Source organism: Pholcus phalangioides, unplaced genomic scaffold, assembly GCF_987345545.1.
Source record: "Pholcus phalangioides strain wild (caught in Gottingen) unplaced genomic scaffold, Ppha-v1.0 ptg000039l_1, whole genome shotgun sequence".
Classification (NCBI taxonomy): Eukaryota; Metazoa; Arthropoda; class Arachnida; order Araneae; family Pholcidae; genus Pholcus; species Pholcus phalangioides.
The window spans coordinates 27,409,184-27,437,100 of record NW_028301625.1 but is presented as its reverse complement, the minus strand read 5'-3'; the positions used below and the strand labels follow the sequence as shown (position 1 = coordinate 27,437,100).

The window sequence follows — 27,917 nt, the reverse complement described above, 5'->3', positions numbered from 1 at the left end:
AGTAATACAAAATTTCTAATTATTCACTTCTAGAGAAAGTTCATTATTTCATAGGTAAAGGTTCACTGACCGGGTATATGCAGTTGGAAGTATGAAATGCTTGCATCTGTTGTGGAAGGAGCTGACCAATACTGAGAAACACAAGACTGCCTATTCTCATCAAATATTGGTCCCCCTGTATCATACTAAAAAAACAAAACAGATAAAATTCAGCTATATAATAATATGCTTTATTCAGCTTCATAATAATTTATGAGGCTTATTTTTGAACATTTTGTAAGTTCTGATACATAGGGGAAGACCATTGCACCCAAGGAAAGTTGTACCTATGGACATTTTATTCCAAAATTTGAAAATAGGTGGGAATGTAGGGGGGGGGGGCTTCTAGCAGACATAAACTAGTGATAGGCAGTTGCTCATGAAAAGTCAGCTCGTAGAAGACTCAAAAGGTAAGTAAATATAACATTTTTACTCTTTTTCGAAGGTCAAAGTAAAAAAAAATTATATATTCTCTTTATTTTTTTTTTACTTTTTATTTTTTTTAATGATTATTTGTCATGGCAGTAGTTTATTATAGAGGTTTTGATGATTTATTTTTGATTTTAATGTCATTGAAATCTTAACCTACCTCTTGCTATCTTCCTTTGGGGGAAAAAAGGCACATACTTTCGGACAAAATCATTTGTGTCCACAGGTACATCAATAATTTTTTTAATTTATTTTATTATTAATTCATTATTTTTGTGGTTTGTCTTTAAATTTCTTTATGAAATTGTGTTTTATTTTTGGTTTTCTGTGAAAACCATATAACATGATTTTAAAATTATAAAGAAGTTATAGGACCTACAAGAAAGTTTTTAAATTGATTGATTTTTTTTTTTTTTAGATACAACATTGGTCGGTGACTATGTGCTCGTGTTTGTTAGAGTAAAAAAATGATAAAAATTTTTGTGCTATTATGCTCGCAATTAAATATGGGTGTGTCCATAGGTAAATCAGGTTGTGGTACTTAAGGACGAAAATTACATCTCCAAATTTAAAAATTCAGTATTCGAAATTTTAGATTTCAAAAAATATGACTTTATTTACAGAGGTTTAGAGCATAACACCTGAGCATTTTACCAAGTGAAAATATGTTTTCCAGCAGCTGAGAAAAATTAAAATGGAAATTTTGTCCGTAGGTACAGTAGTCTCCATCACATAAAAAAAGAAGTAGAACAGTAGAAAAGAATTGTTCTCAATGCTTATCATTGCACAGGAATACACACATAAAAGAATAAATTTCTATGATCATCAATACTTTTAATGTTTGGTATAACTATGGCTAATCTGCGCCTAATTTTGCTCTCCTCAGATCTTTTATCAATAATTCCCATTCATTTTAGTTTTTTGTAGAACATAAAATATTTTTTTCTCTTGGTGGTTGTGATTGTCATTCACTGAATTTCTGCCATGCTGGAAAACTTTTTCTTCCCTGACATTTTATTTAAAAATGTCTTGTTTTTTCAGTGCTTATTTTGATTTGTAAGCCTTACTGAAATAAAAGACAAAAATAATTTGCATAAATTAGAATTTTTATAAAATGTATATGATATTCGTGATAAGTGCTTTTATACTGAGTTGCTGTATTTTGGTCATATTTGACATCCATATTTTTTATGGGCCATCTTTTTTCAGCCACCTCAATGGGCAATTTGCCTGCTGTGGCAGAATTCTAAAATGTTCTAGCATATCTGAAATGGTTCTAAACATTTTTATTTAAAAGATAAGGATCAGAGAGAATCAATCACACTTGAATTAGCATTTTACATTTGTGATGCATTAGTGAAAATTCACATTTTTTTTTTATTTCTTTTTGAAACATAATCACAATAAATAATGATTTAATTTCATGAAAAGAAATTTTTTTTTACAAGAAAAAAAGCACTTGATGCAACAAAATGACCAAATGAAAAATACATTAACATTTTACAATTGATCTAACTCAATTCAAAACACATTAATGTAAACATATATTGAAAATTATAAAACGCTTGCCAGGGTCATCATACAAGCATTGTGGGTACCCAGGGCAAGTGACTTTTCTGAGGCCCTACCCGGCGAATTCTCAAAAATTTTAACCAGTTCTTATTTTTGTGAGGCGTCCGGGTGGGCCCATGCGTTAAGATGGCACTGACTGTTGCAGATTGTTATATGCCATATAGGGATTACATGTAGTTTCAGAAGAGCAAAATGTATGATATATATGAGACATTACTTGTTAAATTCTCAAAACTGATGGCCTCAATCAATCACAATTGGTGATTGAATAATAAAATCACATTTCAGAAAAATCACATAACTCCATTGAATTATTATGCTAGAATATCATCATGAATAATGAAATTTATTTATTCTGAATTATATATGGAAGAGTATGTTTGTCAGTAATTTTTCTGAATAAAAAATATATATTCAATGACCTAATAATTCATTTAAAAACCACTTGCTATACGAATAAACAAAAATCCCACTCACGAACGACAAAATATAAAGCACAATGTGTGATACCAGTGCCATCAAAAAAGAATGCTGTGCCATGATTCACCGCAGGAAAGGTATTTCCACTTTGAAAAAAAAAGAAGAAAACCCAGGCTATATCACCATTGAGCAATAGAGAAAAGGTAATAGTTATGATGTAGTTAATAGTAGAAGGAAAATTATTTTCCCCCAAGTTTTCCCTATTTCACATCACATTATCAAGACAATATTTCTTAAGCATCGTGAGATAGCTGCTTTTGAAGAATGATTCTTAAAAACCGATTCTCCTCTCAGATTATTCCTATAAGGAATGAGAAACTGGTTCAATCCCTGGATGCTTATATTTTCCTGTTGTTGATGAGTTTCCCTCACCTGCAATGGCTCCATCTCTTTCCATTCAATAGATGGATAGCAACAAAATACCAGTGCAGTAGCTGTATGCTTCAAACCATAAGCAAAAGCTACTGTGATTTCACATCATCTTCAAAAAAATTTAAATTCTAATAAGAGGAAGATCAATGAGATAATTTGGAGTTATTTTTTATGTGACATTAGTTATTATGACATCAATTTCAATAGGAGTTTGAGATAAAGTGGGTATTTTGCAAGAAAAACAGCACTGGGTTTTTCATAGCCAAAATGATTTGATGATAAATCATACAGTAGAACCTCTCAATAATGGGCACCCATGGGACCAAAAATTTTGTTTGATAACAGGGAATGTCCACTAATGTGGAGGTATGATATAGTGGAACCTCATTTATACGACTTTTGGTTTTGGTTGCAATTGGTTTCTATGCATTTTAATGTTAAAATGAATATGTGACTGTGTAAAAGTGATGGGCACTAGTGGTTATGCATAATCACCAATCATCTGGATAAAGAAAGTGTGATCAAATTTTACTACATTTATCACTTTTACCGATGATAATGCATAATTCCCAAATAAAGTTGAAAAGTCTGATAAATATGGAAAAATTTATACATAACCTTTCTTCTCTTCATTAAACCAATTAATTATTTTTATCTTCACTGCATATATTTTGTAATAAAAATTAAATTAAAATAAGCAAGAAGAAGAAAAAACATTCGTAGCAACATTATCAGTCTTGTCCTGTTGGCTTTCTTCACATGTATCAGCAAACAAAACCAACACACACACACACATTACCATTCAAATTCACCATTCTTGACCATAGTTATGTTCAGTTAATTAAATAATTAATTGACAATTTATCATATTTACCAACACAAGCTTGGGGGTTATACATAATCTTGGCTAAATATGATAAACTCTCAGTTTATGACCAAAAATTAACAAATTAGAGTTTGGAAAAAAATTTGAGTTTGCCTTGAGTTTGTTTGTCTGCTATCGAGAGTGTGTCTGCTATATATATAACAGGGATTGAATACAGTAACCACTTAAAGGAAAAACCATGAACAAAGTCACTTATTGTTCCTTTTACATGCCTATACATAGATCAACTTTGAAATTGGAAGAAAAAAATTGTTTCCTTTGTTTTTCACGATGTTCCATAAATGGAACATTGGCACTTTCAGAGAGATGAAAGCGGAAACTGGTATCACCTATATTATGATGATTATTCATTTCTTATTGAATACAGTTATCACACAAAATTTCTGTTTTCTGCTACAAATTCAAATTCACAACACATAATACCGGTTTTTTTAACACAAAAAAATGTGCAGAAAATTCAAAATTTTTTTCTAATGCCTGCGATAAAAGCGAAGCATCTTTGATGGACTTGTTTGTCACCCTGGTAGCATTTATACATGGTGTTTTTTGGCCAACTGCACACGGTCCTTACTTCTCAATTGCGATATAATGGTCATCAGATGACCTGGCATCTTTTTTCAGTTGACAACATGGATCGGGATGAATGGTTAATCCCTCCTACGTTTGTAGAAGATACATTGTCACTTTTCTTCAGAATCACTGGTTAATGTGACTAATGACGCAAAATTTGTCAAACTTTATCGAGATGATCTGATATTTTATAACTATAACCATGGCATATATTTACTGCTTTTCAACTCCAGTACTGTTTTCAAATCTCCAGTACTGTTTTCAAATCTCCTGTACAACCTTCAGATATTCTATTTGATAACTTTGAAAGTTGGACAAATTCCTTATCCAGCAATTAATTTTCTTTTGTTAATTATTATTTATATGTTATTTATTGTTATTTATATATTATATTCATATTTTATTATTTTTACTTTTTATAACACCATCAGAATCAAAAAATCTATCAAAGCAAGAATTGGCGCCATCTCACAAGGAAGAAAAAAATCATCTTTAAGAAGTGGGGGTCACTCACCTTGCTCTTTAACTGTAAAGACCCACTCAGTAGTTAATCCAGGGAACTCGCTAGGTTTGTTAGTGCACGAGAACTAGCACACAGAGAACTCCCTCATTGACAGTGTGTGACAAACTGATCCTTACCATCACTTGATGCACACTGATTATCAAAACAAGAAAGGAAACTCAGACCTTTCTTAGTTTTGAGCAGGAAGCAAAATATTTCACAGTGTGAGAGAAAATCTCACACAGAGAGTTCTCTCGGATTAAGAAGCAGAAAATGGTGCATCCCCTGGTTAAAACATTTTTGCTAAACATTGTCAAGGTCAATCTAGGGTCCGCAAAGAACACCAAATATTTTGGTTTGTAACTCAAATGTCTGCAAGTCAAATGTTTGAAAGTCAGAGAGTGGCTGTAAATAACTTCATCTTCATAATATGGATTTAGTGACCTATGAAAAGGCTGAAAATTTTTGAACTTCAAGCTTGTTTTAATTAAAATAGGTTCAATTGCATGAGAAAATATTGAGTGCTTGATAACTTCACATCTTACAGAGTTAAATTAAAAATGAAAAGAATTAAAACAGATAATAAACTTTGTTATTACCTAGCTACTTGTTTATGCTCATCTCTATCAATATAAACTCGACGAAACACTGCTAATGAATCCAACTCATTATCAGAGCCTCCTTTGTGAGCATGGTGAGAACATAGAAGAGTCTGCAAAAGATAAATTCAATAAATTAAATCACATTGGTTTAAAGAGATTAAAAAGAATTCAGTTTAATATAGTCAGAAATTTATATTTATGAAGTATAAAGCATCTTGTGATTCATATGAAAACAAATTTTGACTAAACAAAATGTGTTCAAAAATTATCAAAAAATGAAATAAATACAAGATATTGTATTGGCTTCTTTGAAGGACAAAAATATGCACAAAATAAGTAATAATCTGAATAAAATATTTTTAGTGGGAGAAAGAATGAAAAAAAAAAGACAATTCAACAGCCCAGTTCAAAAAGGCAAAAACTTGAAATTCTATGTTTTGAGAGAACTTCATTCTAAAGATTCACTTACAGCAGGGAGCGTATAAGCAGAGTTGGGAGCATGGGCGGAGATAGACTTGAAAGTCTGGGGGGAACGGTCATTATTGCTGGGGGGCACGATGATGTCAATACATATATACATTAGATCAGTTGACTCCACCTTTGACGTTGGGGGGAGGGGCAATGCCCCCCATATCTCCGGCCATGGTTGAGAATTTTTGCTGTTTTGCTATATTTAGAGGTATTTTTCCCCATTCTCATGACATACGTAACTCAAAAATGCAGTTTTCTGAGTTGTTGTTTTTTGAACTGGGTCATTCAATTGAAATCACACCCCCTACAACAGAGGATATTACAGATTAGAATTGAAACTTACACTCTAGGATTATGAGTTTGCAGGCAAGTTAAGCACACATTAATATTTTAAAAAATTAATATCTTACCTTATCTTTAAAAAACACACAATGTTCTCTCATGGCACAGGGAAAATGAAAAACACTAGAACAACGCATTTTGAAGCACTTTAATGAAGCTCCTGGTTTGTGGCAAGAACAACAAATTAGCATAGCTGCTCTCTTATAAGCTAATTCAACATTCATTAGAGCTCCATTGACTGTTTCATATACTTCTGCAGACCAAAGAGCACAATTTAAATGAACCCATTTATCAACATCCATGTTCAGTAGCCTATAAGAGAAATATATCTTCAAGTATATGCTTTTTATATTTCAATTCAAAATTATTTTTAAGGTGTTGTTTATAGCTTTCTGGTTGGCAAAAACACCAACACATAATTATACTTTCAGAATCTGAACATTTAACTCTATAGTGCCCAGATCAGCCGAAGTCGGCCGGGCATGTAAATGCCAGTAGCAGCCGGAAATCAGCCAAAATAGGGGGTATGTTTTGGAGGCTTTTGTCAACAATGGGGAAGAAAATGAAAGCTCCCGTCAGAGGTGGGAACTGAAAAGACAACTTTAACGCCCTATCAATGGGATTTTAAAAGCTGAAGTACTAGAATGTTCCTTGAGAATGCACTGAATACATCCAAATAAAGTTAGTCTTTCCTAGAAGGAAGTAAAGAAGGTTTATTTTTGTTCATAACAATACCACTCAAAATGAAAAGTACAGAGTGGAGGTTACATTTTTTTCGGTGTGTTGGTGAAATTTTTCGAGAAAAGACTAGAAAATAACCAGAATAAAATCACTTGGACAATTTTTCTCATGTGCTGAAATAATTTTGAATCGGTATGAACAGTATATACCCTGAGAGTAAAACTAATTAAATTGAAGATAAATTTTATTAAATGTACTTGTGTCAAGTGTGATTGATTTCTGCAGTAAATAAAATACTTAGAAAAGCATTTAAGATATTATTAACTGAAAAAAAGAACGACAAAATGTCTTATACAGGTCTGATGGAAGATTTATGCAGGTCGTCTGATCCAAACAATCTTAGACTAATGAAAATACAATACTAAATAAATTAAACTGGTTAAATGTTTGTAATCACTTCATTGCAATTGATATGTGAAATATAATAAAGGGAAATATAAAAAATAAATTTTTGTACACCACCCCCAGATAACAAAATGTCAGTTATTCAAAGTTTTTTCCTGATTCAATCTTTGATATTATTTTTATTTTTTACACCATAAATTTACTATAGAGGGGTGCAGAAAAATCTTAGCTTTGGACACAGGATATGGAAGCCATGATCGCTTTATCTCTTTTCAGACTTGGTCAATTTAGCTCCTGAAAATTCAAAATTATATTATAGGTATCTTCATGACTTTTCTTACAAATATGTTGGGGGTCATTAAAAAGTCAGTTTTTGTTTCATGATGTTATATAATCTAGATCAGTGTTTCCCAACTCGTGATCAGCAAGTACTTTGTAAGGGGTTCGCAGGATCATTTTCAATTTTCCTTTACTACCATTGCAATGAATGTCACATTTTGTACCATGGAATATCAGTAAATTCAATTTTCATGTAATGCAAATTATATAAAAAGATATATTTTGCCTTTTATGAGAGGGTGGTGTCAAAATTTACCTTTTGACGCTACAGCGAGTTTGCGATTGTTCTCTACTACAAGGGTCTGTAGAACATTGTTCTTCACTACAGGGGATTCACACCCCTGCAACATTAAGTTTGGGAAACACTGGTCTACATATTGTAATAATTATTTCACGCAAGGCAATCAATTTTTTTCCCTAAACATTGCCATCTTGCTGATTCATATTTCAGTTACTAGCTGCCTAGAATAGACCGCATAATTTTATTTTTTCGGGCATTTTTTTTATATGAAACACTCGATATATGATACACCAAGGGAAAACCAACTTGATTTGACCCAAAATAATAAGAGACCTTAGGTTAGTCTGGTTTTCCCATAGTATATTGTCTCACACAAAAGGTAATTTTACTCTACTCAATGTATGTGTAAATTTAGATGTAGCTATTATATATCGGTCCCATTAGAAACCGAAGGTATCAATGTCGAATAAAAAAATATATACATTATTGATTTTGAGCGTCATTGTTGTTCATTGTTTATTAACTTCCATACAATTTCAAATGATTTCTTCAACTACTAAAGTTTCAGCGTTCTGCAATTTTTTTTGGCTGTTTGTGTTTTTTAACAAACACATGCACACTACTAATAAAATAAGAAGTTTCTCCCAAGAAAAAGTAAAATAAAAATCAGTAAAACTGAAAAAAGACCATGTTATTTTCGCGGATTTAGTGCTTTCAGAAAGTTCTGACTTCTGCATCTTACTGGGCTTAAAATTAGTGATAAAAACGCTAGAATAGATACAAGATCCATCGACAGACTGGTTATTTGTGGAGATGAAGATTACAAGGAAGAAAATTCATCACTGCCCCCACGGGCACTCGAACCCCAGTCTCTCGCTTGCCGGACGAGTGCTCTACCATCTAAGCTATGGAAGCAGATAGAATATTTCAACCTTGAAGCGTATATATGTTGAAAGGCACCGTACATGGACGGCGTCAACAATCAACTAATAGCTCATGAATGACAATGGCCAACCAGATGGCCATATGCATATAGAAACGTCCTCTCCACTTGTCAATACAAGATTCATAGACAGACTGGTTATTTGTGGAGATGAAGATTACAAGGAAGAATCGTTTACAAGCGTCACATTTCCGACTAACGCATCGGATACTTGGCCTGTCTGTTGAAATTTTTTTAGTAGCTCACAAATTGTTTTCCCATCTGGGCCTTTTGCGACTTGAAATTGCATTTGAAAACTTCTCCTTGTGGCAGTAGGGCTGTGATTTAATCGGTGGCACTCCAACACAATAAACACATGTTCTTCCATGGAATACATCATTTCTGGAATTTCTTTCACTATACGTTAATAGCGATCACGTTTCAACGATGAAATCTTCAACGACTGGTCGCTCTCGGCGTCTGAGCTCTCTTTATAGGAATCTGTGATGGAGCCACATCGGCACAATTTGTAACTACAATTTTGAGGTTTCTGTATCAGATTCTTACGGTTTTTTTAATAAACATACCATTGGTTTCATGTTTCTATCTATCACAGTTTTCGAGTTATTTATTTTCAAAGTTAGGGGTCCTTTTCGTGAAACACCCTGTATATACCAGTCTTTTCATTTATAGAAAGATAAAGGTACTCAATACATTTTACAAAGAGATAATACTGTGGGTAGAGGGGTGTTTTTGGCAGACAAATTGTCTTTGAAAATCCACTGAAATGAAAGGGTGAACGTCAATGCAAAGGGTGGCATGAATAGAAACTCATGGAGAAAGGGTGGGGAGAGGGAAAGTGGTCGAAATTTGGACGAGTCCACTTCAAACACAAAAAACTATGTTTTTCACGAACCTCCCAGGTCTTCTATCTGGGCATTAAAGAGTTAAACTCTTTTCTGTGTCCTCCTACGTCCTCCAAACTCAATTCGAGCAATTTGAATATGCAATACAGTAGACTCTCGCAATGGGCACATATCAAACCAGGGTGTGCCGGATTACTGGAAGTTGGTAAAAAAAGCTTGTTTAAATAATATAAAGTTCTGCCCATAGACATGCAGTAACACGTTTTTCCTCTTCTATAGACTTGAAAAAAAATACACCTAAAATGATGCTGGATTACTGGACGAGCCGGACTAGCACATGGCTGGATTTTCAAGAATCTACTGTATTTGTGATCAAAAATGCCTTTTCTGGGCATTATAGCGCTGAGCAGGGGGTGGCTTGTGCAAGGGGTGCAGAAATTTGTTGCAAAAGCAGGACGTATGGTCACGGCCATTTTGGACGGTAAACAATGGTGTGCTGCTTTCTTCTGAAAAAAAATCAGGTTCATCTAGAGGTGCTCTTGACTAAAGCCCTGCCAGCCTCCCATCAGGGTCACTTTTAGGGGCGGCATGTGTCTTCGCACCCAGGAGGCAGGTAAGCTCAAACCGCCCCCTGGTGCTGAGTGGAACTTTGGAGAAAAGTTATTTGTCTCCATCTGGAATCGAACCCAGGTCCTCTTGCATACCAGTCAAGGGGGCTACCTATACACCAGAGACACACTTCTCTTTACTGAGTGAACATGCACAGTAGTGTGATGTGCTGAGTAGAGATGTGCATGGTCCAAACATCCACTTGCCCGGATATCATCTTCCACCTGAATATCATTACACAAAATGCTCAGAGTGAACCAGTGCTAAATTTTTAAACACTAATGGTTTTTGATAATTAAAAATGGCTGTTTCTGAAATTGTTTTTAATTATTATTAGTAATATATATTTTTTTAAATGAATTCACGAATGACAACATGTGAGCTATTCAGTAGTCTACCCTATTTTTATCACTGTGTGATCACTGGAGGAAAAAAGATACCCCTGCCCCAAGTCGACCCCTCCCATTTGAGGAGAACACACCCTTCATCAAGAATCACTTAGGACATTTAGAGTAGTGATTCCCAACCAGGGTGCATTTTTGGGGTTTTGGGGGTGCAAGATAAAAAAAAATTTTAACACGTTGACTGATTATTCAGGAAAATGGTGATAAAAACTGAATTTTTCATTTCCTAAAAATATTATGAATCATACCAGCATTTTGACGCCCCATCTTCTGACTTCTGCTTGCAGAAATGTGTCATACGAATTTTGCGTCGTAAACGTTTCTTTTTCGATTAGCAGTCGTATTGTTTTGCATTTCAGTTCAGAAAAAGTATCATTATTTACTTAAACCAGGGGTTCTCAAACTTTTTCCACCTGTGGCACTCCTTACCCTAATCAACGCTTATCCACAGCTCCCCAGATCAGTTTAACAAAAAATTCCTTCGAAAAATCTTTGTCATGCCACCACTCCACAGCGCCCCTGACAAAGACTGATGCATACAGTTTGAGAACATCTGACTTAAACTATTCTGTGGTTTGATTACGTTGGTACCTCATATTATTAGCATGTTGTGCTTAGATTTGATATTGTCTGAACACATGACTCGGGAAAAATTAAAAAAAAATCAATCAAGTGTCAAAGAAATATTTATTTATAATTTTGGCGGCTAGAATCAATAAGTCAAAACTATTCAATGAATCTTTTTTTCCAAATCTCAAAAAAAAAAAGTTAAAAAAATAGGTATTTTTTAGTTTCGTTTTTGAATTGATTTTCAAAAAAAAATTAAGCCAAAATTAAATATTAACCATAGACGAAAAGACATTGAACAATAAGTAAAAGAAATGAATTAGAATGGAAATTCATAGAAATTAATTATTGGATAATTAATGTAATCAATTACAGAAAAAAAAAGAATTTTCCAACATATAAAAAACGTATTATCCAAGGAGGTGCGGGAAGGTAAGTCACATTGCTCTGGGGGTGCTGGAAAGAGAAATGGTTGGAAACCACTGATTTAGAGTGTAACTAGAAATAAAAATTTTGCTTTGTTGAACGATTTTCAAATTAACCTTTTTAATTGCTTGTTTTTTTTTACTACTTTGTTCATAATAAATATTTTTCACAATAATTTTGCATTGTTAATAGAAGCCATGAATTTCACAAAGAAGGCACAAATCATAGTTTATATAAGAAATTCAAACAAACCCAGGTATACTGAAATTTCTTTGCAAGAGAATTAAATAACATCAAAGTTTCACATATTTAATATCTTAAAATATATATAAAATATACCTCGCAGCACCATTTGTATCTCCATCTCCAGTGACATGACATAAAATACATTTTCTTCCATCCTTTGGCATCTGACTAGGTTTAACAGTGTGATAAAATGGTTTGATAACCTAAGATGAAAATGAAAGACAATAGTACTATAAAAGTAATATTGATGAAAAATCAGATTTATCAGACTTGAATTGTTAACGTGATTGATATGTCACTAATTATTATTCAAGAAGTTTTAAACATAGTTCACTAATAAATATGATTATTACCATAATTTTTCTCTACGAAGCCATGTGGTTTATATAGTTTTAGAAGTTAACTCTTGGCTCCTGCAACTTATTCAATGTTTTTGTTGCCTTTCCCCAAACATTTTTTATTCTCGCTGAGTATCAATAAGCTTTTACTAGTAACGACAAGGAGAGAAGAATGCTATTCATTGACAGATATCACCTCCTAAAACAACTACAACTATGTATGATTTGCTGCTACGATTTTGGTATTAAAACTTATTTCATCATTTGTCTGCATCTAGACATTGTGAAAAAGAAATCAAATTGTTTGGAATATTTGAATAATTTGATAGAAAAATTTATACAAAATTATTAATTTATTGAAAGGACATCGTCTTTTTCTATATTTAATGATATTTTGAAAGCTTTTGTAAGTCTCAAAGTTCTGTTTTGAGTTGTGAACAGGAACTTTGCAAAGAGGTTCATTAACTTATGCTTGTTTTTTAAAATCCATCCTATATTTAAAGTTGATTTTTTTTCCCTTTGATTTTGGTGCTGAAGAGAGTCACAGTGACAGGAAAAGTTATAATTGATGGTTTGTTATTACTGATCTCATTGTATACAGTCTTGACTGTTATACTTTTGTTAGAAAAAATATAGAGTTAATAATAATAATAGCACACAAGTGCATTTTTTACATTAAAATAAATTCAATATAAATATGGTAAAGAGTTCATGTCCCTAAATTCACAGCCCAAACTTTAAGGGAAGGTAGTACATATTAAACCCACCGATATTTGTCTGAGAACATGGGTGGGGTTACAAACACATTGCAAAGCTGGTGGGAGGTGCAGATGAGGCAGGGAAGGTGACTTTTACCTAAAATAACTTGCAAAGGTAAAGAGCTACAACAATACAACTTAGATAAATGTACAGTAAAGTGACTATGCCTGATCAAATGTAAAAACAGAAGTACCTCTAGTGGCAAAGCTAGTTTGGAAGTTAACTAATTGAAAATTCAAATAAAGAGAAATTCATATATACTATATGCAAGCATACCTACATTGGCATGAAGTGTTTCAGTAGCGATGAATTTTGAGCTTTACCAAGAAGGGTGGGCCAGGGAACCCCTTCCCAGCAATATATTGTACACCCACGCAGAGTTGGCCTCTGGCTGTCATGAAACATCATGATGGACGATTCCATATATCTTCTTTCGGTAAAAAGGTTGCAGGGAAAAAGAGCAGATTGGTATTTTCCATTGGTATCTTTAGCGAGTTTTTTCCCCTCCATGGAAAATTAGCCCTCCCTTTGCGCTTCCACGTCAGAGGCCAACTCAGTATGGACACAGTGCCGTCTTAAGGCATGGGCTTACCCGGGGCCTCACAAAAATGAGATCTGGTTGAAGTTTTCAAGAATCTGCCTCGTAGGGCCTCAGAAAAATTACTTGGCCCGGGGCCCACGATTCTCTTAAGACGGCCCTGTATGGACATACAATAATTACAGCCCAATAAAAAATATCACTCAAAAATATAACTTTTTATTTCCAAACATTTTCAAATTGAAAGTTCATTTAATTACAGCTTTTAATTGATTCCATAGATACTGGAACCTAGGGGCTAAGGAAACATTACTTTCCCTGAGTAACTTTGTGAGTTCGCAGAGTCCATAGGCAGATATGGAATAGGGGTGCAGGGAGATTCCCCATTCAGTAAAAGATAGTATTACTGACATAGATGGAACAGTGGACAAACACATCCTCCTTTCTCCCTCCCCATTCATTATATGCACCCTTGGTAATTCCCCCCCCCCCCATTTGAAGAGCCTGTATCTGCAATGGCTGAGTTCCTCAGTAATTCACGAATATCCAATGCAATCCCTCCCTGCATAGGCCCTTTAAAAGTTGTATATGAGGATGTCAGCAAAATTGATTAAGTAAGGCCAAAGCCTCCTAGACTGGTACTTCACCGAACACCAACTCTGGCCATATTGCAATTTACTGCCACTAATAAGATGGGTTGGAAATGAAGGAGCTGTGTATCGGTGGTCGCCTAAAGGTCTTTAGGGGAAAATATCTTATCTAGTATATCCTCCCTTGAATTCGAACTCGGGACCGTGACAGCAACCTTGGAAGTGGTAGACGAGTATCTTACCACCATGTCACTTGGGCGCTATAGACTGGTACTAGTCTCTATCTAGGAAGCTTCAGCTTCCCCCCACAGAGACGTATGTGGGGGAGGGAAGCATAAGGGACCCATGCCTCCTACCCCAGGGATAAAAAATTGAAATATTAAAATATGCCTTTAAACTTCTGTAAATTCAAAATGTTTTTCGAAAGCTAGTAACTCAAGATTTCTCTGATAATTGCAGATAGGTTTTTTTTTGTTAATTTATAGATGATGGAATGGAATTGTTCAAATTATAAGTACATACACACGATATAAATGATGTTTAAAAATGGTAGGGTGAGATCAAATGAAACCTCGCCAACTTAACATCCATTCAAGACATGTTCATTGATACTTTTGGGGTGTCAAGTTATCACGGTTCCACTGTATTTTCTTGAAAATAATGAAGATATGTGCCTCTACTTGACTGTTAAATACAATTTTTTTTCAATTCTGATTTAAATAAAATTATTTCCCATTTTCATATTTTCACACCCAATTGCTTACGTAATCATCATTGAAACTCCTCCCTCTTTTTTCTTTTCAATATCTATCTGGAACACAGAGAAAAGGGGGCGCCAAGTGATGCACAAAAATGATTAGCTCATAAATTTTTTTAAGAAAGGATTATCATCTTCTGCCTCCGGATTGACATTAAAAAATACATATTTTGAAAAAAAAAAAAAAAAAACTTTTCAATGAGTTGTTACAGTAAGGTTTTGAAAAATTTTTTAAATGTGTTTCTAAAATTACACGAGTAATATTTATTTATTATAAGAAAAAGTTTACAAAAATTTCATTTACTGTATATTATTATAATATTATTTCAAATAGCATGGAAATCCTTCCTGCTATTTAATTTTGGCATAGCTTTTCGAGACTACCTTTCTAAGCCTTTTCTCTCTGATTTTTTGCACAATGTAGCTGAAGCTTCTGTCAGTCTTGACTGCCCTTTCAACAGCTTAGGTGTGACATAGCAGGCACAGTAAACGCAGTTCTCCTACTTCTAGGGTGAAAAACAGTTATATATCTGTCAGGTATGGATTTCAATATTGGTGGATCAGATATATTCTTCTTCCAGTCAATGAGATCAATGTACGATGATGCATCAAATTTTACAATAGGAAGTTGAAACAGTCTGAGTCTATTTTTCTGAATCCTGACGGCTTTTAAAATGCAACAAGCTGTCAGTTCATGGATGTGTGATCCAGAGTTGGTCAGAATTGCAATCAATATATTCTAAGGGGGTGTGCAGAGTAACCGTTTCTTTAAATTACGAGATATATTTTTCATTTAGTTCTGCAGGCAAATGCCTAGTTGCAGCAACAAGTTTGAACAGTGCTGTGCTCCATCATTACAGGAAGGGTGAATTTTGATAGCAAACCAGGTTGGAGCGTAAACCTCAATGGCATACGTTGCAAATATTACTAAGTTTGCAGAAGGGGATTCCATCAGAACGTACAAACATAGAATTCAATTAGCACAAGTTAGCCATCGGGCATGAGACATGTTACCTGGCGATATGTTTGTTAAATCCTAATGAAATATGCCTGTTCGAATTGCTGAGACTATTCTGTACAAATATGTTTGGTCTGCAATGCCTTGAACAGTAAACTTGGGTAACTCTGTTGAAATACATTGAAACAAAGCAACGGGCCTTTTTTCATACATACATAGATCTTTGCTGAGTCTCCCTAAAAATGTTTTGGGCCCTAATGTACTGCCGTCAATATGTAGAAACAAGTGTCAGAAGAGTAATTTGTTCATATGCAGATAATCCATTGCAATGGCATATCTAACCTTTTTTCAAGCAGATGTATGATACCTACAGATTTACCAATGTTCGCGATATAGCAATATCTACGGTTCAGATCACCATTCCTCTAGTGGTTTGTTGGTCGATTAGGAAGCTGTTCTCTCTCACAGGTAATTTTTTGTGTCTGGGACAAATGCACTCATCATTGTTCTTACACTTGCAGGATGAAATGTCAAACAAAAACTCATTGCTACAGCAAAACTCTTTTAATGTTGTCTTCTATATTTTAGGGTGTGATTTTAAAAGAGATTTTTGCATTTGAAATAATACGCCTTAAATATCACTTTCACTCGTTTATGTTGGACAGTAGGAATGGAAGCTCTTGACCACATTTCTTAAATTTTTGCGACGACAATGTACCCTATTTCTTTAAACATGGGATCTTTATTATAGTCTCATTATCACATTTCATCCTATGGCAGTTCCACTCATAGAACTTCATAATATCTTCGTAGCATATTACATTTAATGTCACTTGAATCACCAAATAATGGACATTTCCACTTTGAATGAGTACAATCCATAATAACAATGGCGCAAACAAGCACAACACAACCTCGCCTTATTGCAGCCGGAGTTATACTGGAAATGTGGGCATGAGACGCGCACCACACGTAGGGTCTTTGTAGACTCCTCCCACCCATCTACCCCTCACACATATAATGTGACGCATTGTCTACGTTTGAAGAAAGTAATGTTAATTGGCCGAAACCCTAACTGAAACTTACCTCAAAAAAAAATCAAAAAATGAAAAACAATCTGGAGGCAGTTACACTTATCAGAATATTTTTAAAAAATCACAAGTGTTATTTTGAGACTATTTAGCACCTTTTTATCACTGTGTTCCTTATAGAAATAAGAATTTTATTTTTTTGACACCCCAAGTGTACAGGAAAAGCGATTTTCAGCTGCACTTTGCAAATGCACATCATAAGTTCTGAGCATTTCCACAGTTTTGAATGTGTATGAGGGTAGTCTAGCTAAAAATCTGCTTGCAGTGTACACACCATCTGCTGTGCTGCCCTGTGTAGGTGAACAGTGCGCTGATTGTCGGAATCACAAAATTGGTTTTCACTATGTTTGCACCCTTGGGTTGCGTCACTTTCCCATCACTGCCCCATTGCCCTTTAATGGAGTAATTTAGTGTAGTTTTGAATGGAGTAATTTTCACATGATTTGGTGGCCCTACATAAGGCAGATAAACATGGTAAAAACATGGAAATCAAAATTTTCTGTGGCTCATCCAAATTTCCTGTTCATCACCTATGAAACCACTTGTTAATTAAGTGGATCCAGAACCATCTTTACCAGATGTGAAGAACAGTGCTAAAATAACCACAGGCCCTTCAGAGTATAGATTTCACATATATTCCTTATACTTTTCAGATTTTTCAGTCCTGATATTAGATGCTTGGTATTTGCTCTACCATCATGTTTAGTGTAACCTGGATTGTGAGCTTGTCACTTTATTCCTTTCAATTCAGCCCAAATTTGGTGTTGCAACACTCTTTAAGGCAAACAATACATCAATTCAATCATCAACCTTTTTCTAGTCTGATGATTGTCTTCTATTGAAGTGAAGTCTATAGTTCTGTTACACGAGTATACAAATTTGCCATTACGCTCATAGGCGGAGATAGACTTGGAAGTCTGGGGGGCACGATGATGTCAATTCATATATACATTAGATCAGCCGACTCTACCTTTGACACTGGGGGGGGGGGACCCCCCATATCTCCACCCATGATTACACTATAGCTAGTTGGTAAAGATAGACTCGATTTCAAAAATAATAATAAAAACAAGTAAAATATCCCAAAAAACTCAGACCTGACTTCCTTCACACAAAAAATAAAAAAATAAATAAAATAAAAAAATCTGAAGAAAACATAATTTCTGAGAGTATTTTCTGTAGCTTCGTAGTTAAGTGTGGCATCTGTAAAAACTATGAAAAACTCATATACGATGTTCTTTGCAATTCAAAGTTTTACTCTGCCTGCTGGCAGAACAGAGAATGATTTCAAAGCCAATAAATTAATCATTCTAACAGCAGTATGGGACCTTCAAACTGATTGTTTTTCTTTTTAATAAGTTTTTTTTTACTTGGGTCTAACCAGAATAAAATTTTATTTTTGGTTTTTTTTTAAATGTCTCAATATTGTAATTAAAATATAAATTTTCTGCATTGTTTGAAATATTAACAAAAATAACATTTTGTAGCAAATTGCATAGATTTTGAGCATGATGGGGAAGAAGAAATTAACAGAAATTTGTTGTATTTCACAATTAATTTATTACAGGTTAATATTTCCAAACTATTTGAATTTGATCTGCAGAATTTCATTCCCCCCAGCAAATTTTTGAGTAAATCCTGTTTTAATCCCTTTACTTACAGGCATTTTGCAACAAATTTGGATAATGTACAGTTGAAATACTGAGGATAAATCCCCAAAACAGGTATTATTTTTGATATATATAAAATGAAATGGAAAAACAGGAAAAAGATGAGAGAGAGATCAAGAGATTTTTAATTCTTTCTCATTTTCCAAGCCACTCTCTATATTCCACTATGTAACTCACATGTAATATATTATATATTTTTAACTCAAACTGTAGAAAAGAAGAAAAGAAAAAAAGAAAATGCTGCGGTGAAGGAAAAAAATCTTTACCACGTTACCAATGAGGAATCTCCATAAAGAGGGGAGAAAGCTCAAATGTATTTCTTCCATCTACTCAAGGATGAAATATTGCCTCCCTCGGTATGTGAAAGGATTGATGTGAACTTTTGTAATTTCTACCATTGTGAGCAATGACGGGACAGAAGATATCAACCAATTTTGATAAAATTGTGCACAGTTCTTAAAAGCATGACAAACAATTTTTTCCATATTTTAGATTAGAATCACTATAATTCCATTTTTCAACCCACCCTACTGTAGTTATCAAAGATTATACCACAAAGTTAGGCTGGGAGAAATCTCGGCAATGGGATAGGTCCGGTGGAAAAGTTCTAGTGTTTATTCATTCATTGTAGTTATCGAAGTTACATGCCGTAGCTTTCCATTCACAATTTATGAAGGTTTAAGTAACTTTCCATGCTGCCTGGTCTGAACTTCTCGACCACTTCGGACTGTATACGTAACCCTAGGTTCTATGACTACTATTGGTGAGTGGCTGTACTACCATCCCCTCAAGTTTGGACTATAAATTTAGACATCCTGCACCAGGAAAATATCAAAACCTTTTCTGTAGTGTCTTCTTTACTTCCTCTGCTCATGGAAATTGGAGAACATGGACGCCAGTACTTATACTTCAAGCATTTCCATCTTCTGTTTTGAGTTTCCTGATAAAAATTAATATGAAATTTAAATATATAATTATGTGCAGTCTCCTTGAATTTTTATTTCATAAAATTTAATCTCTGCCATCTGCAAATAGTATTTATGCTTACCAAAAGCTGATAATTTTTATTTTCAATTAATTAATAATTTTACTTTAAACAGAACAAAGTTCTCTTTGAATACAAGAGACAGAAAACAAAACTGGCATATCTGGGCTGATCTGAAAATGGTTCAGAATCTCTTTCAGCATATACAAACATATCCTCTAAAAGTTTTGTGATTTTAAAATTAAATTAACTGAAGAAACATGATATCAGTTATGCTAAAACTGATTTTAAAATCAAAAATTAAGGTAAGACAAGTTAAACAAATTGTCTTACCTTGATGCAATTGGATGCTTTTTGTAGCTTGGTGTATTTAAATAAATAAATAAAATTAGCACTTTAATGTCTGCCAGTATCTCAAAAATTTGTGATGGCAGGATAGATGTACTAACACATATTTTATTAACATCATAATCTCAGTCAAATAATATACAGCAGAATATAGTTCACATGAAAAAAAAAATTCTAATGGTTGTTGTCTATATTACACAGGGTGTCCTGTAACTCCTAATTCTACCTTTATCTCATCAGCCATTCATTGTAGAGGTATAGTATAGGGCACGGTAGCCCAGGTCGATAAGATACTCGCCTAAAGTACCAAAGGATGTTTAGAGGTGTCGCGAGTTTGATACCCGGTTCGTCCTTGTCAGAAAACTTTCCTGATACAGGGGTACAACAGAAACGGCCACATGACCGCAGAAAAAATTGCTACCGCAGGGAGTCCCCCCATCAAGGGGTTAACGCACCAACCTCTCGACGAGTATAAAAATCAAGCCTGCCGTTCGGAATTGGCAATAAATTGTAGGTCCCGGTCTAATTAGCCCACGTGTGTAGAAAATGACTGTGGTGCAACAAAAATTATCAATGATTGTAGAGGTATAGTTCTAATTTAAAAAATGTTTAAAATATGTTCAAAAATCCCTATGTATCTCAACATGTAGGGCAACAACTTTCTAATTGGAAGCTAGAGGACAAAGGGATTGTATAAAAATTATAATTTTTTATTTTAAGACACTATTTTCACTTTGAAACTGTTACAAAGTGATTCTTGAATACGTTTGAAATATTTTTTAAAGTAAAACCTCTATAGGGAACAGATGGGTGAGATAAAAGATGAATTAGGACTTACAGGACACCCTGTATGCAGGAAAATATGGTAGCTAAAAATTTGCTGCTGGTAGGGAGAATTAGTTCTTTATGATGATAGAAGCAAGGCAAAAATAATAAATATTTATAAATCACATATCAAATGCTCAACATTTTGGCTTCTTCAGTCAGGTACAAGCTGAGATACTAAAATATCATGTTCAAACATGGCAACATTGGCATGAAGCCTGTCAGTAGTGATGAATGTTGATATTGCCATGGAAGGGGTACTCCCCCCCCCCCCCGGACAAAACATAATCATAGTACAATAAGAAAATTACTCAAAAATTTAATTTTATTTTTAAAACTAATTTAACTAAAAGTTCATTCATTTAAATACAGTATTTCATAAGCACTGGAGACTAGGGACTCCAGCCACATGCGCCCCACCTTCCCCAAGCAACTTTCCAAAGTCACTGATTCCCTTAGTTTATTCATGAATATTCAATGCAATCAAACTCTGCACAGACCCTTGAAGGTTGTATATACAGATGTCTAGCAACCCCACACCTTGTTTTTGTATCGGAGCTCCTCTGTAATATACGATGACACATTCTCTGAAACAAGTTCTGCAGGCTCTATCATGCAAATAAAGCCAAGTCCAGACCTGGGGTGCACCACCTTTTGGCTCTTAATAAGAATCTGCTTTTTGACTACAGATTTAATCTTTGATAATGAAGCGGATTTTTGCAACCACATTCTTAACTAAGAATTGTTTTTCCTCCACAGTTAAGAATCGAGTCGAGAATTGAATGAACTCACTTCTTAGCTCGATTCTCTTGATAGACAATTTTTTTCTTCCATGCAAGATGACTTAAATTCTTTCTTTAATAGAAGTTTTCATGATTTATATTTACAATCATATTTTAAAAAATTAAAGAATTTAACAGATGCATTTTCATTGCCAAATACAGAATTCATCCAACTTTTCAAGTTATAGAAAAGATATCAGAAAGTTGTGTGGGAGAGTTGGAAAATAGTATTGGAGTCTATATAAAGCACATATATGTTGGTAATAGTGATAAAATATTGGATTATCATCTCAATAAAGTTTGTTAAATTTTGCTACATTTACCTGTGATTATGCATAATTCTCAATCTATTATATATCATGGTTAATGGGTCAAATACTTCAGGTTTTTTATACAGGGTGTTTCAAAAAGAATCACCCAATGTGAAATGCGTATATTATGTAAAATATTGAACATCGACACTTAAGATTTATTTTATATTATATGGCTAATCAAAGTTTTTTACAAACCAAATTAAAGGTGCTCAATATGTCCACCTTGGGATGCACGGCATATGTCTACACTGTAGTCAAATTTGTCTCTCCCAAACTTTTGCGAGCATGTTTGCATTCACTACGAGTGGATTTCTGTGGACCATGTGCAAAACTCTGTCGGATGTGCTCCACATTTTTATCTGACATGTGGGGATGGCAAGGGGATCCTTTACACTGACAACCTGTGTCTCAGAATTGCTTATACCATTGCCCAATACTCTTGAGTGGTAGGAAGTTAAACACCAGGGTATTGTCGACAAAAAGCATGATGAACAGTTGTTATGAACGCACACTTTTCGCAAAGCTTAGAACACAAAATGATTTCTGTTGTGCAGTGGCCATCTTGACAAACACTGAAGTGGAGACCAAAGGAAGTGCATTAGTGCTACCTGTCGGCAACTGCGTGAATTGGTGAGGGCGGCAAGACAATACAAAAATCCTAGTTATGGCCCTGCGTCATACTTCCTCCAGAGGCAGATTTAATGGCGGGCGCACCAGGCACGCGGCCTCAATTTCTAAAAGGGGGGGGGGCCCCCAAAACTGAAACTTTATATTATTTTCTAGTTTGAGGGGCCCAATATTTTATTTTGTGCACGGGGCCTTCGACCGACTTTAATCCGCCACTGTCCCTCCAGTAATATAAGCTCAATGGATTTCAGCGTCGATTCACCCATTGAAGCGATATTGATGATTTTGAAGAACAGCTTGCATTTGGCAACATTTTGTCTGCCGCACTCAGCAACCAATCTTGATAACAGGGATTTTTCAGTCACAAGTTATTCAAAGTACATACACTTGCCACTCATTTTTTGTTTTCTTTCGTTAAAGAACCTTGTACAAGCGCTTCACATCACTCCTTAACTTAAAAAAAATCAACATTTTGTTGACACTAATCAGAGAGGTAGCTTCACTCACTTACGGACTGAAGGGCTGAAATTATTTCGGCAAAAATTATGAAACTGTTTTTCTAAGATATTTATTTCTCAAGTCCTCCAGAAAAAATACCTAGTACAAAAGTTTAATGGCTTAAAATGACTACATATACGTCTACATATGATCACAGGATACGTGATACTATAAAGCCGAGTTTTCCTAGAAGTGGGTTGTTGGGGGCCCTGCTAAGGCTTTTTCCCTGTGCTTTGCACTTTTTTTAAGGACGTCACTTACGGAGTAAAAAAAAGTGGCGAAAACTATTTTGAAAAAAAACTTTTTTTTTCAAGGACTCCCGCAGAATTCTTAAAAAAAATTTCTTTTTCAAGGACTCTTGTGGATTTTCAAGGCCTTGAAAATGAACTTTTTTACAAGGACTTTTCAAGGTTTTCAAGGACTGTACGAACCATGGAAACTCAAGATTTCCACCTTTCTACCTATACATTATTTGATCAAAACGGATTAACAGCTGAATAGTTAAGATTTCTTTAAAATCGGATGATTCTTTTTGAAACACCCTGTATTATGGGAATTTATAGGATTTGAAAATTTTTCTTAGTTTAAAAATTAAGAGAAAATTGAATTTTTCCCACAAAATATATAAGCTCTAATCGACCAAAATATAATTGTACATAAATATAAAATTCATTATTAACCTGCTGCTGCATTTGTTTTTTACCACACACACTTCAATGTATGTAAAAAAAGCCAACATTACAGAAGCGATGCTAATTTTTAATGTTACTGTATTATCTCTGATCACTATTATTTTTATCTGACCACGAAGCAGCTATGCGATACATGGACAGTGCTATGCGCATTTTGCCATGAAAAATAATTTCAGTATACATGAAGAATATTATAAAAACTATTGTTAGACTTGTAATGTTTGCTTTACTTACATACATAATACAAATACAACGATGAATCTTTCAACGCATTAAGCATGTTTGATGATTGTGCATAATAACCTGTAAATACGACAGATCAGTGGTATGTGAGCAAAATTTATCAAACTTACCGCAATGGCCAGCGATCATTGATAATAACAGCTCTTTTTATCTGACTTTCATCATAACATATATAGCATAGCCCCTCTTTGTGGAGGGTGGCAAGGCTCCATTCCCATGAATTTGGGAAGAACTTTTGATTTGAATCATATTGAATAATTAAGTATGTATATGTTTCAATTTTTTACTGCAACATGGCTAAAAAAGCATTACAGTAAAACTTCGATATATCGTCACCATCTGACCAGGGCTGCGATGGACAACCGAACAGGCGGATAACTGAAATTTCTTAATACATATGTACATTAACATGATTTCACTGAGGGCTTGGGACGAAAATGAAATCCTTTAAAAGTAAATAATGCATACATATTATATTTAATTTTACAAAACGATCAATATAAGAGAAGTAATGTACAGAAATGTATTATAATACTATAAACCTACATTTACATTACTTCAAAATAATCTGTCATCTCCTTCTGTCTTTGAGGCTCGAACTTTCTGCGAGGCAAAATGTTCTACCAGGTGTACAAGTATGAAATGCGGATTTTTTTTTTTTTAAAAACACGTTAAATTCGGAAGAATGATAAAAAGTGCTTTATTCAAAGTATGCTCTATTGCTTGTTATACATTTCCCCCATCTTTCCTGAAATTTGTGAATACCACGGCAGTAAAAATCTTCCCCTTTTGCTGCGAACCATTCATCGAGCTATTTTTTCACATCTTCGTACGGACCAAAGCGTTGCTCAGAAAGTGTGTAACCCATCAATGCAAAAAAGTGGTAATCGGAAGGAGCTAAGTCTGGTGAGTAAGCCGCATAGGGTAGAACTTCCAGCTGAGTGCTTCCAACGTGCCGCAAACCGCTTTTGCTGTATGTGATGGAGCATTGACCATTGAACATTGTCAAGGAGCATTTCACGTTGTCATGGGGCATTGCGATTGGAAACAGCTTGTTGACTAACGCCCAATTGCTCTGCGAGTTGTTTTTGTGTCTGTGTAGTATCATCTTCGTCCAACAATGCTTCCAATTCCACATCTTTTTTTTTTTGGCGGTTTTCCATGTTCCTTGTCTGCAACATCGAAATCACCACTTTTGAAAAAACGAAACCATCATTCACACGTATCTTGCGATGGAGCATGTTCACCATAAGCTTCTCAAAGTAATCGGTACGATTCAGCAGCAGTTTTCTTCAAATGAAAACAAAAAAATTAATGCTGTCCGTGAATGCTCTTTGTTCAGTATAACTTTCAACATATTGAACACAACGATACAACACTATGCACACACTTTTCCAATTTATCACTCGTGCACATCTGACACTTGTTGATGACACAACAAAATGGTGCAGTGTCAAATCTTCGTAGCACAAACTGCATTGGTGCACCATCTGTTTTCTGAAATCCGCATTTCATACTTGTACACCTGGTATATGTTACGCAGAAGTGAGATCTGTGTTACATTTGCCTCCACTTGCATTTCAAACCAGTTGATTCACTTCGATAATATTTTTTCTACTTCTGAGTGGCTAGTTGTAAGTTTTTGGTTAAAAACTGATCCTTCATCATCATCACAATTTCTTCTTCAATGGTAGTCACACTAGAAACAATTTCATCATTGTTCAAAATTTAATATCCTCCATCCATTTTGTCACATTCCAACAAATCTATTATTTCTTTTGGCGTAATGTTTTCAATGTTTTATCCTACATTGTTACACAGTCGCATCAACACTAACAGTCTCAGTTCCTTCAGTTTCATCAATAGGTTCAGGCAAGAGTTTATCCACCCATTCTGTAGGTTCAACACTGTAAGGTCAGTGGCAACACTGAAAATAGTGTCCCCTTTATGATGTAGCTCATCTAAATTCTTTGACAGTCGTGGCATCATCAGATAAAAGCAAGCCTTCAATAAAAGCTTTGCTGTAATGTCGCTTCATATTTTCAGTTATGCCCTGGTCCCATAATCACTTTCGAGTTCACAAGAAGGGTGTGTCAGGGCATTATCCATTAACAGTGGTGCTTCCTGCGACAAATGCTTTTCAGCCATATGAGCTCTACCTTGAGGCACAAAAACGTTATGGAACCATTATGAAAAAAATTGTTTGGTTCATCCAAGCATTTTTTTGGCCATAATACACTGCTGGCCACCGTAAATGCAACACCCTGAAGGAAGCATGCAAATAATATGAAATTTACAACATGCATTAGCGGAGGTGAGATATGCAAATGATTAGAATTTCAGTGCAGACGCACATCACGTGCCCCTGTGGCGCCACTTCAAAGCGCTATTTAAGGCTTGGAGATTTCGACTATTAGAAGTACAGCAATTGTGTTTTTCTTGTGGTTTTTTCAAAAAAAACGATCAATTATGCCTCGTAGAAAACAGCGATCATCTTTTGATCAAGTACCCGAGTTCGGCAGAGGAAGGATAGTGGCCAACCGAGATTGTGGATTATCTTTCAGGGAAATCGGTAGTCGTGTTGGACGAAACCAAACAACTGTAATGCGGATATGTGATCGTTGGATGCAGGAGCGTACGACGGACCGACGTGTTCGATCGCATCCACCTCAGTGCACCACTTCACGTGATGACAGGATTATTGTGCGTATGGCAGTGACGGATCCCTCAGCCACATCACGAACCATAGCACAGCACATTCAGTCTGTACCGCATCATCCAGTGTCTGCGCGTACCATTCGACACCGTTTACAGCAGAGTGGTCTGTCCGCAAGACGTCCATTGCTTCCTCTACCCTTGACGCAGAACCATAGACGTCTCCGCCGCCAATGGTGCGATGAAAGAAGGATGTGGACGGCACAATGGAATGAAATTGTCTTTACTGACGAGTCACGCTTCTGTCTGCAACACCACGATGGTCGGATTCGAGTCTGGAGACACTGTGGAGAGAGAATGCTGAACAGCTGCGTTATGCACCACCACACTGGTCCTGCACCGGGTATTATGGTATGGGGCGGTATTGGATATCACTCTCGCACTCCTCTAGTACGCATTGCCGGTACTTTAAAAAGCCAGCGCTACATCTCCGAGGTGTTGGAGCCAGTTGTCCTTCCTTACCTTCAGGGCTTGCCCACAGCCATATTTCAACAGGATAATGCGCGACCACACGTGGCACGCATTGTCCAAAGGTTCTTCGTCAATCGCCAGATTGAATTGCTTCCCTGGCCAGCTCGCTCTCCGGATCTTTTGCCGATAGAAAACATGTGGTCCATGGTTGCTCAACGATTGACCCAGATTACATCCCCAGCTGCCACACCAGATCAACTTTGGCAACGCGTGGAAGCTGCTTGGTCTGCTGTACCCCAAGAACACATCCAAAGTCTCTTTGAATCAATGCCGAGGCGTGTGGCAGCGGTGATCTCCAACAATGGCGGCTACTCTGGCTACTGATTTTGGCAGGAACCACACTTCACAGAAGTCTATAAATTTAATCATTTGATGCTTGGTCAACATGTTATCTACAAAATAAATATTGTTGCGATATCTCTTGTCTTTCTTGGTGTTGCAATTTGGGTGGCCAGCAGTGTAGTTCACAGGCAATGCGTTCATGTTAAATTTTTTGAAAGCACCAGGTTTTTTGGATTTAGCAAAAAACAATGTTTTGGTAACCTTCTATTTGTTGTTAATCATTGTAAAATCAATTTCTTGATACTCATGCATTTTTTTTGACAGTAATCAGAAACTGGTGATTAAATGAGTGATGATTAATCAAAGTTTTACTGTATGTATTTATCATTTTGCTGCGCAACCATATTCACATTTCCTTAAATAAACTCTGCCATTATTTCAGGCTAGCGTCATTAGAAAATTC

At 35.2% G+C, this 27,917-nt stretch overlaps 1 protein-coding gene across 3 annotated transcripts in view; it reads right to left on the bottom strand.

Annotated features, from left to right (window-relative positions):
* Positions 1–27,917, bottom strand: part of LOC149065784 (histone-lysine N-methyltransferase 2C-like) — a 385,748-nt gene that overhangs the window by 15,503 nt on the left and 342,328 nt on the right. For all 3 annotated transcript variants that reach the window (XM_089253606.1, XM_089253607.1, XM_089253608.1), the window contains 5 exons: positions 19,511–19,612; positions 12,065–12,174; positions 6,334–6,577; positions 5,450–5,562; positions 71–185 (listed from right to left, as the gene is read on the bottom strand). In XM_089253606.1, coding sequence (XP_089109732.1) covers positions 71–185; positions 5,450–5,562; positions 6,334–6,577; positions 12,065–12,174; positions 19,511–19,612 — 684 coding nt within the window. The remainder of the gene's footprint in view (positions 1–70; positions 186–5,449; positions 5,563–6,333; positions 6,578–12,064; positions 12,175–19,510; positions 19,613–27,917) is intronic.